This window comes from Syzygium oleosum, unplaced genomic scaffold (assembly GCF_021117445.2).
Source record: "Syzygium oleosum isolate NSW1041296 unplaced genomic scaffold, Sole_v2.1 Sole_v2.15, whole genome shotgun sequence".
Taxonomy (NCBI): Eukaryota; Viridiplantae; Streptophyta; class Magnoliopsida; order Myrtales; family Myrtaceae; genus Syzygium; species Syzygium oleosum.
In genome coordinates, this window is record NW_026607499.1 from 3238178 (window position 1) to 3256564 (window position 18387).

General features: G+C 42.5%; 2 protein-coding genes across 3 annotated transcripts in view; one reads left to right on the forward strand and one right to left on the reverse strand.

The window, feature by feature from the left end:
* Positions 1-3377: 3377 nt before the first annotated feature.
* LOC115678244 (homeobox-leucine zipper protein ROC3) lies at positions 3378-9947 on the reverse strand. 2 transcript variants are annotated; one of them, XM_030601584.2, is made up of 13 exons: positions 9799-9947; positions 9487-9600; positions 8943-9212; positions 8619-8830; positions 8095-8212; positions 7268-7456; positions 6638-7135; positions 6377-6478; positions 5833-6051; positions 5479-5647; positions 4814-5082; positions 4601-4696; positions 3378-4403 (listed from the first exon to the last, which is right to left on the reverse strand). In XM_030601584.2, exons 3-13 carry the CDS (start codon positions 9081-9083, stop codon positions 3918-3920), a joined length of 2499 nt encoding a protein of 832 aa, XP_030457444.2. In that variant the 5' UTR covers positions 9084-9212; positions 9487-9600; positions 9799-9947; the 3' UTR covers positions 3378-3917. The 2 variants fall into 2 exon arrangements, with proteins under 2 accessions (XP_030457444.2, XP_056174517.1); XM_056318542.1 differs by having other exon boundaries at positions 8943-9252.
* LOC130140093 (uncharacterized) overlaps positions 8540-18387 on the forward strand; it is a 93297-nt gene continuing 83449 nt past the window's right edge. The window contains exon 1 of the mRNA XM_056318552.1: positions 8540-8573. The gene's annotated coding sequence lies outside the window, so the exon portion shown is untranslated. The remainder of the gene's footprint in view (positions 8574-18387) is intronic.

Here is an 18387-nt window from a genome sequence, read left to right on the forward strand (position 1 = left end):
TCCGCATTCTGATCAATCACGACCGTCCACTTCCTTCCAAAATAGACGACTCTACAGTACTTTTTTGAGAAAACTCAAAACATAAAAGTTGTAGATCCATGAGTCTTCGTTCTTTTGGCTTTAGAATCAGATCAACCCGATATGTATCGATACATTTAGGACCATTTTCCCGAACTAGCACAGAACTAAAATTTCTGCTCGTTTTTCCCAATCTTGTTGACAATAACAAAAAACGGGTCATTTTTTGATGTAAACATATACACATGACACATGCCTCTAACATGGGTCTTTTATGTTGGCAACTTGATAATATTTGCTTCCACGTTGCCTCATGCCTCTGTCATGTGTCCCTTGATGATCTTTGGTACAAACGCTCATTGACCACGACTGAACCATGGTACAGGAAAGTAAAGATAATTGAAAGATAACATATTGTTTGATTTGTTGGGGGGCTCTCCAGTAGATGGCCGGTGATATTTATAATGGTCGCGTGATAACTGCTCCTTAGCGGTTTCCAACAATTGTACCCATGTTCTTCCATTCCGAAAAATCTTGTCTTCATGTTCATGTAATGCTTCTTGCTTTCAAGATAACTGTCTCACGATCTTGTCTACAAGTAATAATTACCTTATGATCATGCTTCCAAGTAACTGTTATCTCAAAATATACATGTGTACTCCTTAGAGGTTTTCCAACGGTTGCGTTGAATCTACTACTTTGACGGTTTATGAAACTCCACTACGTTGGCTGTTGCTTCGACTCCACTGTATTGATGATTACTTCTTCGACAGTTGTATCCGAGATTGTTGACTCCACAATGGTCGATTCCTTCAAGTTGGCTATTCTTGATTGAAGTTCCTATCCTATTTCCACATTTTGATCAGTCACGACCATTCACTTCCTTTCAAAATAGACGAATCTACAGTATTTTCTGAGAAAACTCAAAATATAAAAGTTGTAGATCCATGAGTCTTCGTTCTTTTGGCTTTGGAATCAGGTCAATCTGATATGTATCGATAATGCTATAACCATTTTCCCGAACTAGCACAGAACTGAAATTTTCGCACTCTGACCAATCACGACAGTTCATTTCTCTTCCAAAATAGATGGCTCTACAGTAATTTTCTGAGAAAACTCAAAACATAAAAGTTGTATATCCATGAGTTTTCGTTATTTTGACTTTGGAATCAGGTCAATCCGATATGTATCGATATAGTTATGACCATTTTCCTGAACTAGCATATAACTGAAATTTCCGCATTCTGATCAATCACGACCGTTCACTTCCTTCCAAAATAGACGACTCTACAGTACTTTTTTGAGAAAACTCAAAACATAAAAGTTGTAGATCCATGAGTCTTAGTTCTTTTGGCTTTAGAATCAGATCAATCCGATATGTATCGATACATTTATGATCATTTTCCCGAACTAGCGCAGAACTAAAATTTCTGCTCGTTTTTCCCGATCTTGTTGACAATAACAAAAAATGGGTCATTTTTTGGTGTAAACATATACACATGACACATGCCTCTGACATGGGTCTTTTATGTTGGCAACTTGATAATATTTGCTTCCACGTTGCCTCATGCCTTTGCCATGTGTCCCTTGATGATCTTTGGTACAAACGCTCATCGACCACGACTAAACCATGTCGACAAGTTGGCCATTTTTTGGTGTAAACAACATACACATTTAATTCAATCTAAGGAAAATCCCATGCCCAAACCGATGTGAGAGTGCAGAATGAGCGAGAGCGAGAAATAATGAAAAGAGAGTCGTGGTGGTAGGTTGGGTTTAAGATTGTTGTAAACTCATTTATGATCCCATTTAACACCCATATTATGTTTAAACCAATCTGTGACCCATTTACCGAATATAACTAATCCATACAACAACTCGGCTTATCATATATGGGTTTAGAAATGAGTTTACGACTCCTTTCGAGAGGTCTATCCACGAGAAACATCGAGAACCGGGGTAATTTTGAATCTCGGCTTCCATGAGATCAGACAACGAGTTGGTAGTTGCCGGGGGAGTTGAGTTGGAGAGCAACTCCAAACTCCCAACTCCAGATGCATCATGGTGTCTGGCATTTTGCGGTTGAGATTTGGGACGAGTATTCTAAGGGAGAATTCAAATATAAAACGCGGGCCTCTCGGTCCCATCCGGGTCATCCCATTGGCGCCCCTGCCCCTGGTTTACCCTGCGGATTTTTTCCAGACCAATTCTTAATGCGGCAGTAACGTCAATCGATCCAAAGGACGAAGCAGTTCTTCGTGCTCTGGTCCAGCTTTTTGACCCGACGTATTGAATAGCGACGGTGCTGAGGGGGTTAGGCGGAGACCGGCGACTTCAAACCGGTTGAATTTCGACGTCATCTTCTCTCCCCCCCTTTTTGAACGAGTCCAAATTGCGACGTTCTAGCCCCCTCTTTAGGACCCGGTCAATTTGCCGTGAAAACTAGATTCTATTGGGCGCACGCGCTCTGAAATTTGATTGGATTGCACTAGTTTTTCTTTTGGCTTTTGTTGGGGTCGTTGACGCGGGTTGACGCGGGACGAGTCGTGAATGATTTCCTAGACCGGATTGGCCGACATGGAAGCCCGAACCGGCGAGTCCCGGATTGCGCCCTTAATCGCAGATTCAAGATTTGCGGGTCTTAACATACGTACGTTGTTTGATCACCAAGTATGTAGTTGTTTCATTTAGGCGGTCATGTTTCGATTCGCACCGTCTTGCGGGCGGAAGGGGACGTGAGACCTTCCGGCCCCGATGCAGAAGCACTAGCTCGACGTTATTGACTGCGTGGAGCAAGGGGTACTGCAGATTTTTTAACGTGGGAAAATCACAGGGCAAAATCGCACCAGAAATGGTCATGAAGTGACCATAGATTTGATTCCATAACGCGCAAGACTTTGTCACGGGTTCTCCACTGAACTTGCTGGAAACCCTCGTCGTGTCGTCCACCAATCGGTTCGGTGGGGACCCTCGTTGTGATCATTGATTCTCCGACGATCAAGAAAATTACAAAGAGCTGTGGGCTCAGGCCTGAAAAATATACAAGAAAGAGAATCCACCGCAAAATTGACAAGTCCAGGCCCGAAATGCCAAGCACCTTTAATCATATTTACTAATAATGGAAACTCGAAGCTCACATGGCCATGCTAAAGTGTACACGCCGGGCGTATCATCCCGCACCGCCCGACCCCCCATCCTCCATGTGGGACTCGACCCGGAATCCATCGAAACCGACGGTTCCGATGCGGTTTACGCGCATTCATCTGGTCACGTACAATGAACTATAAGGAGGAGGAGGAGGAGGAGGAGGAGGTCCCCCGGCATTGAGTGAGTGAACGGAGAAAAGAAAACCACAAAGCTTTCAGAAGCATTGAATTTTGCATTGAATTCAAAGCACGAAAGCCAGAATGGGCCGACAAGAGTCAATTCCCGAACCAACCACCCCCATTTGCTCAACTGGCGAGGAGGCCCAAGGGCAAGGGCGGGAGGGGGGCGCATTCAATCCCCCACCCCCACCCAACACAACCTCTCACCACGGAGCAAAACGATGGGGTCAATCTCTGGTGCGCTCTTGACTCCTCCTTTACCACCCACTTTTCAAAGTCTTGTCTCCTACTACAACAGCTGCTGCTGCTGCTATACACCATAAGTTCCTAATGAAATCTGCCCTCAAAAAGAACCAAAATGAAATGAACAACCAAACCCCCACCTAAGTTCAACAACATTAGTCTCTCCAAAAAGAAACCGACAAAATGAACATGAACCCTTTCACTACTTAACCCTTCTCAATCTCGTTATTCTTACGTACCTTAGCTGCCCCCCTCTTCATGCTAAAAATTAATCCTTTTGGTCTATCCAATGCTTGAGGGGGAGGTTTTGGGTAATTCCACAATAATTAGCTAAGCACTGATTGACTTAGAATCGGCAGGGTCGGGGCACGGACCCACCGCCAGCTCAGCGCTGTTGCCGGGGGCTTGGGGAGAGTTGCCGTTACCGGAGCTGCTAGCGAGGGCGGCGGTGATTTGGTGGACCACCGCGCAGAGGTGGTTATTGATGGTGGTGACGCTGGAGAGGCTGAGCTTGGCCGTCGGGATCGTGCTGGCCAGGACTTGGAGCCCCGCCGTCAGGAGGCACCCGTTGCCTTGAGGACAAGAGTCAGGCCCTGGGTTGTCATCGGTGCCGGAGTCGGATCCGGGTGACCCTGATCCGAAGGGCACAATGGAGAAGCCGATAGGGAGGAGAGGGAGGCGGGAAGGGTCCTCGCCGTTCATGGCAAGCTGGATGGAGTCAATGTCGATGGTGGAGTAGACGACGAGGCTGCCGGAGGCGTCGGTGCAGCTCTCCTGCAGCATTAGCTCCACGTGTTGCGATGAGTTGCTCGCCACCTGCATGGCATAATAGGAGACTATCACTTCCCTTTATGAAATGAAATTGTGAATTCAAATGATCTTGAACTCAAATTAGCTGTGGGATGAACGCATAGCTTAATATTTATGTACGTATTAAGAAAGAGGCTAGTTGTAAAAGATTCAACAGCCGAATGCTAGTGTATAACTTGTGATCAATTGATACTGTTGCTTACGTTGATGCGAAGAAGAGAGATGCAGTTTCCAGGGTGAGAACCATTCGCAATGTGAGCCACCTCTTGCAAAGAATTCCCATTTGAAAGCACATCCAGCTGAAATCACGCAAAGCCAATTAGGAATTAGTCACAATTATGGTATTCCCGCAATTTAAGTTATATCAAATATGCTTTGAAAACGAAAGCATAAGTGATCTAATCAAAATAAAGGACCTGAGACCGGCGGCGCTCGTCCTTCAGGAGTTCGAAGACATGGAGGTGAGGGTAGGGGAGCCAGGTGGTGGAGACGGCGGCGAGGACGACGCCGTAGGGCTGACCGGGCTCAGTGATTTTCCTGGTGGTGATGCGGATGGTGTTGTCCGAGGAGTCCGATAGGGCCGTCCACGATTGGCCACCGGAGGTGCTGATGTTGGTGCTGAATGTCCTTATCATCCTCTGAGCCAACCTCATCAGGTTCTTCCTCGCCTCCGGAGATGGTATCACTGCATCAATCCAAAAATGCCGGCATCGTTAACTTACGAACTCGGTTTTTTCCACCTACATTCACATTCAACTTCGCTAATCAAATTCTCTTAGCAGAGAGGTCATCGATCGAATACCCGAGATTTGCCAAGTCACATCCCAAAAATCATAACAGGCCTACCGCAAAACTTAGGTTAAAGAATCCAGATTCTTTCCTTTTTCCTTTATAATTAGGAAAAGAGTGGGCTCTACCACTGGACCGACACTCCTGTCTCATCGCGTGTCATGGAAAATGATCTTGCCTTTGGGACTTAACCAGGATGAACACTTAATATACTCTTATCGAGATCCTACTGATATGTAGGAAGATCAAAATGCTTCTAATTTATCGAGAGATGGACATAAATCTGAAGAACCTCCGAGATCGGATATGTTTCTGGCCATGAGGCTCGCCACCCTCTCGCACTGTCTTTGCAAGACCGCCAACCACCGATGTGCTCCGAATGCCCCTCCGCTCTTCACAAACTGACTAAACAGTGGGTGCCCCGGTTTCTCCTCTATCTCGGCATGCTCGACCCAGGTTACCTGAACAAAACGAACCAGTGCAAATAAAACCACGATTAATTTATGTTGCTCAATCTTCATATCCTTATGTAATTATAATCTAGATGCAAACTTTTGGGAGTGCGATATTGGCATTGACGGTCGTTGTAATAATAATAATCGATATAAGTACAAGTACAAATGTTTAGCTATTAGGTTGGGCTTACCCTTGAGTAGCCATTGGGCATGTCTTGAATGATGCAACCGGAAGGCCGTCTTATGTATCTGGGGAAGGAAGGTGGCGAAGCAAGATTGCCGTGAAGGCTGTCCATGGGAAAATCGACGATTGCCCAACTTCCCTCATCCGCATTTTGTTGGCAATAGCGAATGAAGTATGTCTCTCGTATCGGTACCATCGGTGAAAGAACTTGCAATTCCGCGTACATCTAATCGACCAAAAAAAAAAAAAAGCCGTTCTTGTAACATAAGAAAAACGATTCATACACAGACAAAATCAATCGTGAACATTCAAAATTTAAGATTTTGTCAATGAAGGGTGCAGTAATACACATGATTTTTGCAACTCGGAATTTGATTCCTTGAAATATTTCAATATGAACAAATTGTCATTGTTCAAACGAATAAAACAAGTTTGTCCAAATTAAAACATGCTGAAATGGAAGGAAATAAATCTTGGTGAAATTACCTAATAATGATGGAATGCGCAAAGTTGAACCAAGGGAAAAGAAGCTACTTAAAATAGTTAATTACCAGGTGAAGAGAGCCACTTGCATGACCTGGGACGCCTGATGCTATGACTTGAATAGTTTTTGCCCTAGAAACAATGGTGGGAAACAATTCCATCCACTTGCTCTGCCAAAAAGATACATTATTGTGTCAACTGTCAAGATTAAGAAGTTAACAGCGATATAGCGTGAATAGACAAAGCATCTTAATCCATTAAAATGTAATCATAACAAAATACCAGATACATGTATAATTCAAAAATATTTTACAGCAAATAACACTTACAGCATCCAAGAACGCATCAACCAGAGTGATGCTATTCATTATAACAACAGCACTGTCTCTACTAGCTTCTTTCCTAAGCTCGTCCGAGTGTTGCTTGTGATTATGGTTCAACGGCCATGGGAACAACCGCGCATGCTCCTCGAAATTGAGTGCTACCTTTCCACTCTCGCCGCTCCGGACCCAAAGGGGCTCGGTTGCGAGGCACATTTTCGAGAGTTCCTCCATGGAGGACATGGCGAGCTCTAGGGCGAGTGTTTTTTCATCTTCCATTAGTATGAGGCCGCCGCTTTCGGCCAAGTGGTGTGGAGTGTCGTGCGGCAACAAAGGCATGGGCATGATGTCCGAGCAAGAGGACATGGGTTCTGGGAAATGCCTCGGTGGGTAGATGGTCATCTCCAAGTCGAGTGACGGCGATAAAAAAGACGGTGGTGGCAGTGGTGGAATTGATTGTATTTGCTGGCCGCTGTACCGTGAAGCTAAACAGCACACCCGTTCCAACTGTTGCAATTGATTTTCAAAAAGAAAAAGGAAGGCATCATTAACAAATATTATCCCTTTAGGCTTGTGGAAGTCATGAGGCAACTCTTATGTTCATAAGTGTGCCAATTGCCAGCTAAGCAACAATTTTACCTCCTCCTTGAGTCGAGCATTTTCAATGCGAAGCTGCTGCTCATCAAAGCCCATCTCTCCTAGCATCGCCGGGCCTCCACAATTAGGACACACTATGTTGCGCAAGGCCGCTTGAAGCCTGTAATTCTCGTTCTTCAGATTGTCGTTCTCGGCCCTCAGTATCACATTATCAGCTCGGTCTTGTTGTGCCTACGTATATTGTTATCCAAAAAGAAAACTTGCTAAGGAACAGTAAATCGACCGAAGCGAAGTGAAGTATCCATATACAAAGTGAATGCACTTCAACACAATGTCACTAAGCAGAGAGAGACAGTGTATGATCATGTAATTCGTGGCAATGTTCAGTTACAGACTAAGGCGCTGTGCATCACCGAGCTAATGTTGCGTTTTAGAACCGTAATTATTCATCAACCAAGTGTACAAAGCTAAAAACACTCCATTGGTTAGTGATACCATGTTAGCAATTCACATGAACACACATTAGACAGCATTTTTTCCTCCGAGGAACACTAGAAGTTTACAAAGCATTTACTCTGTACAGGTAGGGTTTTTATTTGTGCAGCAGCTAACATTTATTGAGGAGTATACATTGCAGTCGGTAGGGAAGAGGACTACAAATAATGACCCCGTCGTTAAAAGGATTTCTTTTCCTTTCTTCTACGAGCTACGCAACATAGTGAGAGGGAGCTCAATAATGGCTCATTATGACCTGGTAACATTATCAACTAGGGTTTTGAAACTTTAAGAGGGAAGAGAAAGAAAGCACATAAATATTAGCCAGAGAAGCTCACACAGACACAGACAGAAACACACGCACGCACACAAACCTTCATTTGGGTTCGCCGGTTTTGGAACCAGAACTTGACCTGGCGAGGCTTGAGCCCTAGCTCCTGGCTCAGCCTCATCCTCTGCTTGTCGTCTGGATGAGGACATTCCTTAAACAATCTGTAACACATTTTAAAAAGGAAAAAAATTACTTTCAAGAAAAATGCAAAAAGTGAGACGAAGAGAAAAATGTTCAAGATCTCCGAAACCTTAGGGGATGGCGAAACGTGCAGGTACTATATAAGCACAAGTAATGTGCTTAGAATATTTGAAAGAAAGAAGAATGATGAGGTGACTAGCATATATAATTGTAAAAAACTAGTTACATGCATGAAAATTTTGACTTTAAGGAGGAAACACGAGTAGGAAAATGGACCAAAAAAATGATTTGAAAAATAGTATATGACCTTTTGCATGTGAGAGAGAGAGAGAGAGAGAGAGAGAGAGAGAGAGAGAGAGAGAGAGAGAGAGAGAGAGGAATGTGTAGTGTGTGTATGTCTTAAAATAAAAAAGAAAAAACCCGTACGCTTCCATTTCTTGGATCTGACGAGCGGTGTGTCGATGGTAACGCTTCTTCTTGTTAGCAGGCTGATCTTGATCGCCGCCGTCTTGATCTAACAGCTCGTTCGCCGACGACTTCTCTTCCAGGAAATGCTCGCTCCCCGACCCTCCACTGTCCACCATCTCCTCCTTGCTGTTGCTGCTCCCTCCCAGAAATCCATTAATCTCTTCTTCTTTCTACAAAAGATCGAAAATGAGAAGCGTGACGCGTCAGCGACAAAAAGGACCAGTCGGCTTTTAGAGCCGCTGCATGTTGTTCCGAGGCGGAGGGAGAGAGATTTAAACTGACAGGAATGAGCGGAGCGAAGGCGTTGTAGGGCAAGCTCGACATGAAGTCAAAGTTAGGGTTTCGGATCGGCGACGAGAAGAGGGACTCGGCGGAAATACCAGTCCCTCCCATGGATGACATCACCTGGCAATCTCCAAACATCTTTGCTCTCTCTCTCTCTTAATTTTTTTTGCTTTCCTCCCAAACGTATATACACGACAAGATCAGAGAAGAGCTGTGTTCAAAACCCTTCGGATTCCTCTTTCTCCGTTCTCTTCAACCGGGCACCTCCTGTATACAAAAACGCAGAGAGAGAGAGAGAACCCACCCACTGAGCCAAGGATAAGGAGGGCCAAAAGAAAGAAAGCTTCCGTAGAGTTAGGTCAAACTGAGAAATGGGTATTCATGTTCACGAGTATTTTCCAGGAAAAAGAGGAGAAAATTAGGGAGCTGAAACAGCTGGTGCAAAGTGCAAGGTGCAAAGAAGGAGAAGAAAACGCATTTTTCTCGTCCCGCATTAATCCTTTGGAAAGATGAGGCTTGAGCTCATAATTAATTGCCATACCTGGAAGACTGAGTTTTCGCGTTCTGGTCAAAACCCAGAACATGAAAGCTCGCGAAAGCTCTTTAAGTCGGATGGCTGAGTCCCGAAACCACCATACCTCTCAAGTCAAGTGCACTTCACAGGGAAGAAAACGAGAAGGGTGAGAAAAGGGAAAAAGAAAAACCAGAGAAAAAGACCATTTCCCTTCTTTTTCAAGGTAAGTAAACAAGCGCACCACGGGCACAACAAGTGTCGGCATGCGTTCTGAAACACACACAGAGACACAGAGATAGATAGACTGTAACTTGAAGAGTACGAAAGCAACTTATTTACCCTCTTTCTTTCCTCCTCCTCCTCTTCTTCTGCTTCTCCTTCTTTGGTTTTTTCCTGTGTTGGCACTAAAATTTAGCAGGAAACAGTCGAGATCGAGAGAGGGGGAGAGGGTGTTGGGGTGGGGGTGGGGCTCGCCTTCGTGTTGACGCAATGAATGGGTGGGGTTGAGTCATCATTTATGATTCTTCGTCTCTCTCTCTCTCACTCTCTCTCTCTCTCTCTCGTTGCACCGTACGCGAGAGAGAGAGAAGAGAGAGGGCCGTGGTGGGAGGAGACTTTAACCGCGCTTTGACGAAGCGAAACCGATCAACGCACCATTAATTCCCCCCCGGTCGCCGTTTCGTCACACGTGGCGCGCCCTCTATGGCCGGGGAGAGCGTTTCGATGGACCGGTAGTAAAATTCAAAGTCAAACCCCATTCTCTCTCTCTGTCCTTTGCCGCGTGAACAAGTGCAAGAAGAGAGTAATTTTTCATTTTTACGTTCTATTTTTACCTGCGTGAATTGATTTTTACGAGTCATTTTTTAACCCCGCGGTTTAGCCCGGTCTGGTTTCCCGTATTCACTGGAGGGTACCTTGTCCATTGCGTGGGATATACTTAAAAACGAGACGATTCTAATGATATTTGAGAATATCGTATTTTCGTATTACGAGTCATTTTCAAAAATGGATATCATAGCCTACTTGTTCATTAGAATAAGTAAGTTGTTGAATAGCATCGACGCCTGAAGTATGAATGGATTACTCCAGTAACGAGCCCAACATAGTAATCCAACAAGACGCCGTTACAAATCTTAAGCACGCAGCATGCTGCAGCTTCTTAAAATGAAGACTTGAATAACAAGCAAGCAATTCACATAGGTAAGGCTTGAACATTCGGAGACAAACATTTCTATTAGAAAACAGACCCCTATGGAGATCTGATGTAACCCTTTCTCTTCATGCTAATAACAACCCTCAGAAACGATGTTTTCCAATGAAATCTAATCGAAGCGAAGGGTCTCTCCACCCACAGATGCAGCAACTCGATGATGAAGGAAAGGATTCCTTTGCCTCCAAATGAAGTAAATGCCAGCACTCCAAAGGAACTTCACCAATCCTTTCTGCAGCTTCTTGCCCTCCCCTACTTGCTGAAGCCAAGTATGATCAGCTCGCCAATTTCCCGGGAATCCTATCGACAGAGCATATCTCCATGACGTTGCGCCATACTTGAGCAGAAAAGCGACATTCAAAGAAGAAGTGAGAGCGAGTTTCGCTACAGTACTTACAGAATAAGCACGGCAAAGAGACACCAGGTGCAGACCATCTACCAATTCTTTCCAAGGTAGGCAATCTATCAATGGCAAGCCATGAAATAAAACAAAATCTGGGCCTGTTAGATGAAATCCGCACAAGCCTGTGCCTCACCGCTCTGGTGCCTTTGTTCCTAATTGCAAATCGACAACGTTTACTTTCCTAAACCATACACTCGATAGCATTTAGAAAGTGCATAAATATTACAATTCGTTATGAATAAAAATAATTAAAAGATGACAAAAGTTACGTAATTGATTCTCCTTTGATTGGAAGTACATTTTTCCGATTACTTAGGTGGACATTGATAATGGATAATTTCGATTAAGAATTGGTGAACTTTCAAATATTTACAATTGCTGCAAATTGAAAACGCCACCAAACTATGATAACGACAGTGAATTCAACTGTAATATAAGTTGGTAAATATGGACATTGATAATTTTGATATGAGTTGGTAAATTTCAAATAGTCACGACAGCTTCGTCACAATAATACAATAATTAACAAGGTTTAAATGTAATTAAGTTGGTACTTATCAATACACAACCGACTATAAAGTTTTCCAGTTACCATATAGACAGCACATTTGGCATTTTTACTATCATGTATTAAATATTACCAAAACATAGCAAAACAGACTTATCACTATAACGTGGACTTGCAAGTTTCATAGAAATGCATAGATTCAGATAATTCATTTGATTTGACCCACATCATTTACGAGACACGTATTCATTGACAATGACACGAAAGCTAAAAAAATTCAATTTTGGAAGAAGGTAGGTAGGTGGCCAAAAACAAATTTGGGGAAGAGGGATAAAAACTTAAGTGAAATCGAAGAGAAGAGAAGGAAAAATTTTACAATCTACTCTCCATGGACACATTCACCTCTCAACGTTAGAAATTTTAAAAGTAGGAAACTACAAAAGAATTGCTTAGTCGAATCGATTCGACTCATGTTAATGAGATGAGACGGCATGAGTTGAAACATTTCGGTCCCTCTGTCTCGTATAGTCATACTGGCGAATTGGGATGGCCTTTGTTAGGAATACAACGGCTTCGAACAATGTTTCTAGGCTTCACAATTGAGAGAAGTGGTAGTAATTAGATTTGGGTTATGTGAAATGACTTTTATTTTTCTGAAGAGCTTCTCCTCTTCTGACAAAACTTTGACCGACTCCTTTCCGTCCAATCAATGAACTGATTTTCAGTGGCCCAACCATGACGTTCCATGTCGATTATGACAAAAGCTTAGGCAGTTGCAATCGATTTCATGGGCACAAGTGGAGGAAACTTGCCAACTTGCCTTAAAACGTACTGAAAACGTAAGGAAAGGGAAATAAATTAGGGTTTTAGCAGGTATATAAATTCCAATAGTACTGGGTTGTCCCCAGGCATCAACTAGTGATTTTTATTGTCAATGTACTATTTATGTAAGATTTCATTATGGTTTTAATCTTCAAAAGATCGATCATACAAGATGCGAGATAGACGGTGCATTGACGATATCAAACTTTTTATATCTTGATTATTTAACAAGTGCCCTAGGGCATTGTTGACGAACTCTATATATATATATATAGGAGATTTCATAAATAAATAAAAAATTTTATGGTCACGGTTAAGGAACTAAATGAATGAATTTTTTTAATAATTCTTGTCGCACTATTTCTTTTTGGAAAGTTTCCTTCTTCCTTTTCAATTCTGAGGTACGAACTAAGACTTCTTATGATGTTTAGCGACGTCCTCTGGACCGGATATACCTTGATAAAAAATCCAATCTTTGTCACTTCCGACCACCGTGTGATCGCTGATCATGTTCCGACAAATGAGGACAAAAAAGAGAAATTATACGTCGCATGACTATTGCCATCAAATAACTTGAATCCTTTCACAAGTGCATCAGATTCTTCGAGGTCGTCATCCACTACAAAGGCGTGTACGCCCTCGTTACTTGCTGCCCCAATGCCATCCACCGCCACTGGTGGATATCTGTCCACCTTCTCTCCCCCAATCATTACCCCTGAATAGTCGCCTTTGACGTCAAGTGGCGCCCGAGCTTTGCGTGCAGTGTCTAACTACCCCGTCACCACCCTTTACCTCTGCATCGATTGTTGTTGCCTCGTCTACTAGATCGGTCATGGCCCCTAGTCACTTCGTTACACCCTTGGCGACCCGAGGCTTGTATTCATGGGCATTCGAATCGCCTTTGACACGGTGAAGTTGAGCAAGGACTACAGCCTGAAGGTGGAGATGAGATGGATCTGTCAAATCTGGTGGCAAAGGAGATGAATCGGAGGGAGCTCAAGGGAGAGGGTTTTAAGACGCTAGTGAGGGTGCTCAAGGGATGATATCTAGATATCGCGGGAAATTGAGTTGGGCAAGTGAAATTTTTTTCATTTTTTTTTTCAGTTCTATTTTGGATTGTACCAAACATGCGATTGGAATTTCTACAATTCGGAGGATATTAAGAAGAATTTCAAATCCCAATTTATCCTATCATATTCCAATCCGAATTCGAACAACTAAAGACAGCCTAAATGTGAAGCTCGTATTACATGACATGCAGATATAATATCTCTCTTTTTCACTTTTACGATATATTTATTTAATCATCATCATGTTAGAGTAATTAAATATTAAACCACACATTTATCTAATAGCTTAAACTTTTAGAACAGTTGGCAGTGGTTCCATAAAATCTTTCATGGTATCAGAACTGGAGGTTCTGAATTCGAATCTTTCTAGGCCCTATTTGCCTTCCCAATTAAATATGTCCACGTTTAGTATTAGGCAAGAAGACCAGACTAAACGTAAGGGGGAGTGTTAAAGTAATTAAGTATTAAATCACACCTTCATCTAACAGTTTAAGCTTTTAGAACAATTGGCAGTGGTCCCATGAAAATTTTCACATCATCGTGTGTAACAAGCGAGAAAACTTCTTATTTTGTCATAAAAAAAGAAAAATTACTCAATTCAACATGTCAGATGACCTAACCATCGCGTGATATATCTTCTCATCCTCAGCATCTAAACAGTGGAATCAAAATCTCCTTCGAGCCGTCTGGACTGGAGGCGAAGGACCACTCCAGATACGTGCTCACCATAAGAATCCGTGACCCCCAAATCCAGATTTTGCACCACCAGTTACAGTGCAATAGAAAAACGACGGCATGCCAGCGAACGTGCTGATGATATGAGTAATTTCGTCGTGAAAAGAACTCTTGGTACAGTAGATTTGTCTGGTGGGTAGGGTTACAGTGCGTTCGTGTTGTTTCTTGTACTTGCTTTCTTGAATTTTTTCGTCTTTGCTAATTTAATCACGTGGTACCAAATCCTCTTCCTACATCTCGTCAAGGATTGCGTCGTGTTTCGAAATTCCAACAAACAGATCAAATAAGGTAAGAGCTCAAGATCCGGATCGGGTAATGCATCTTTCTGTTGAATAACCCTTTAACGTAAGATTGCAATAGCCCTAATTTGTAAAGCGGCAAGTGAACTTGTCAAAATGAGTTACAAACTCGTAATGTAATTTGGTTTTACGTAACGGATCAAATAATTAAGAGCTCAAGACCCATATTAAGAATTGAATTGTCTCTTTGAATTTCCTTTAATGCAAGACTGTAACTATCGCATACACTTTATGAGGAAGACATTTCTTCTTTCTGGTCGCCCTAATTTATAAAGTGGCAGGTACATATTGAGTAGTTAGTGTGAAAACATGTCATCCGCTTAAGAACAACGAGATTAGTCTATGCCATTGCGACGTCTGAATCTTATCGAACAACAATAATACAGCCTCCTCGTCCTATTGCGATCGAGTAATAATCAAGGTACGAGTATGAAACTCCTGGAGATGGCTTCGAGGATAAATGCCTTTGGCGGGGCTCAAACCACAACCATGTTTCTGAAATCGCAAATTGGTTTTAAGTCTTAATCAATGAGTAATATGTTAAAAAGAATTCTAATAATGATTGTTTCGATAAATAACATTTGAATTTTGAAGGTAACAAAAATGTGGAACTGAGATTGTTGAACATCCATCTAGGGAACGACTTTTGATAATTTACAATTGATATGTGTTGATCCATATATATGAATTTTGAAACATAACTCTGCTTCCTAATTGTTTCGTATGATATCCGAAGTTTATACTTGTTAGTCACATGGAAATTCGTCTTTGAAACTTGCATTGTGCGACAACACACCCTCTACAAGAGCCTGTGTTGTTTCTTCCTACTAAAAACTTTTTGGAAACATCCGATCATCGCCTCAACTGTATCATCTGCGGACATGGCGCGCAACAAACAAATTTCGACTTGTCACTATAGGGCCCTGGATTCAGGATTTTACACTACCTGCTCAAGGATCACGAGCTACAGATGGGTTAGAGTGTTACTTTTAGGGCTGTGCAATCGGACCATTTTTATTTAAGAATCGGATCAAATCGTCCTAAAAGTCAGTCCTGTTTCAAGTTTCTTTTGGAACCGATCCAGTTCCCGCTTTCAAGTAGAGAACCACCCAAAAACTAGACCGATTTTGAAACCGGTTTCATAAAGTCTAAAAATCTTAGTTTTTCTCTTGATATATTTTTCTCTATCTCTTTTTTTCTCTGTTCTCTCCAGGACTCCTCCCTCCCTCACTCAAACAATTCACAACTCTCTTTCTCTCGCTCGTAACTCACCCTCCTCCTCGCTTGGTCGCAGCTTGCCGTCACTCGTTCGAGTCTCGCAACCCTCGCTCGTTCTTGACTCGCTCTCACTTAAACTATCCTTAAGTGATTAACTATGTTGTTTGTTTTATTTTCAGGTGATTAGAATTTTGGAGCAATATTTTTATGGATGAATGAGGAGTGGAGTTTTATGATATATGTTTTATGTTACGTGTTTTGAACAATTAATCGTTTATAATTGTACATGACTACGTGTTCATATTATGGATTGTTGCTTTTAGCGGACAAGAGATTTCTATTGTTCATCTTTTACTTTGAACCGTTTTGTTGCTAATATTATTTTGTTGTAAAAAAATGAAACAAGAAAAAGGAACAAAAGAAAAACAGGTTCTTAAGTAGACTTGGAACTAGGCCGGAGAAACATAATAGGTTTCAGGACTACATTCAAGACAAACAAGGTATGTTCCAAATTCTAAAAACTGAGAACCAATTATAACAGGGTTGATTTCAGATTTTAGGGCTGAAACCTACTCTACCTAGAACCGATCTCTCTTAGTTATTTCTAATACTTAACACTCCTTACTAGCATCGAGAACGATCGTGGAGACATGTCGACATGTAGGGACAAGACGACCAGAGTGGTACGACCGATGTGGATATTGCTCAAAAGGCCCACTCGAGCCTTGACGGGCTTTGATGGAATGAGCCCATGGTCCTCAGGAGGTAGAGTACACCGTTGGATCAAAATGTAATAAATCTTAGCCGTTGAATGTATCTCGGCTTGGACGGTTTAGAATTGCTTTTCGATCCAACGGCGAAAATCACCAGGAGGCACGGTGCATTGTGGAGACCACAGAATAACCCGGCCTCTCCATTTTCTTGTCCTGGCCGCCTCTTCTTTCCATTTTGTCCTTTGCCAACTCGCCATTTCGTTTTATAGGCGAAAAGTTCTTTCCTCTTTTTAACTTTTTTTGTGATTTATGGTGATGGGTGAGGTGATGGACGTGATAGTATCATGGAGAAAATTTAAAATAAGGGCTTAAAGTGCTCTCATTTTCTCAAATAAGGATCCGAAGTGAACTTTGTGTCAAATAAGAATCTGAAGTGGCATGTGAGTCTTAAATAAGGGCCTGAAGTGGCCATGAGAGTCCCAAAGAAGGACTTGACTTCGCCGGTTGCCAATCGGCGAAATATTCCGGCTGATCAAGGGTATTTTCGTCAAAAAACCATTTTAATTTTAAATTATTTTTCTTTTCTTTTTTTCCTTTTTCTAGTTTTCTCTTTGTTCTTCACCGGTGGCTGACCGCCCACCGATGAAGCCCGGGAAGGGCTACGTGAGGGCGACCCTCATTGGCCATGGGCCTCGCCAGATCTGAGCAAGGATTGCCTCGCCAACTGCCAGCGAGGCCATCCCTCGCTTGTTGCCTGTGAGGCGACCCTCGCCCAGATCTGGCGAGGGGTGGCCTCGCCCATGGCCGGTGAGGCCGTCGCCAGATCGGGCTAGGTGAGGGTCGCCAGATCGGGCTAGGCGAGGGTCGCTCAGCCTTTCTCGGGCTTTGCCAGTGGCCAGCCAGCTGTGAGCCACCGGTGAAGAACAAAAAGAAAACCAGAAAAGAAAGAAAAAAGGAAAAGGAAAAAAATTCAAAAAAGTAAAAAACCGAAAATACCCTGATCATCCAATAAGCTATGCCCTTTTTTGAAACAGATATAGCCACTTCAGGTCCTTATTTGAAATAAAATCCACTTCGAACCCTTATTTGAAAAAATAAGGGCATGGCACAGAGTCCACTTCAAGCCCTTATTTGGAATTTTCCATTTTCTTTATACCAAAGTCCAAGTTGATGTTATTATGGCCCTTCTAATGAAAGTTGATCCGTCCATAGGTCTAGCACAAGAATTTTTTTCATTCACTCCATGGCCAGATCCACGTGTCCATCCCGCGTCGGGCCGGCGGCCCATTCACTCAGGTTTTGAAATTGGGCTTTTCATTGGGCCTATGATGAGTCCAATAAATGAGGACTGGATCAGATCTCGTCGATTCAGAGGGACAAAATTGATTAAGGTGTAAATTGAATTAGGGATGGTATTACTTTGTTAATCTCATGACATACGAATTGCAGATTGCATGCCCATTTCAATCACTCACGGGCTTTTTAGAGTGGTGTCGTTTCAATTTAGGAGTATGGTATCAAGACATGAGCATGCCGATTTACTTTCCGCTTCCATCCGTGCGATTTAACTCGGCAACAATAACATCTATGCTCACATATTCATGTTTGGTATGTATAACGCATTTCACTTACTCACCGTTGTATCCTATAGTATCGGAACCTATTGAAACTATGCAATTCGAGTGATTTGGCGCTCAATATTATGGTGAAATGATCAATCTTAAAGGGGAAAAAGCCAGAAAAAACCTCAAATTAGGCTCACCATGACACATTTATCATATAGATTTTTTTTGTAATATAAAAAATCCTAAAGTTGTATCTATGTGACACATTTACCCTCCGTCAATATTACATTAGATGATTTTTCAGCAAAAATAACGTCATTTGTATTTTAATTAAGCTACGTGAGCCCCCTGATTTTTAACAGTTTATCATTGACAGAACTTCGAC

Bases quoted from the DNA above. Each gene is read 5' to 3' on its own strand.
- LOC115678244 (XM_030601584.2), bottom strand. From the start codon at position 9,083: ATGTTTGGAGATTGCCAGGTGATGTCATCCATGGGAGGGACTGGTATT. The intron at 8,831-8,942 runs GTCAGTTTAAAT...GATCTTTTGTAG, and splicing joins CCTTCGCTCCGCTCATTCCT to AAAGAAGAAGAGATTAATGG. The intron at 5,083-5,478 runs GTTCTTCAGATT...GGATTGATGCAG, and splicing joins AAACATATCCGATCTCGGAG to TGATACCATCTCCGGAGGCG.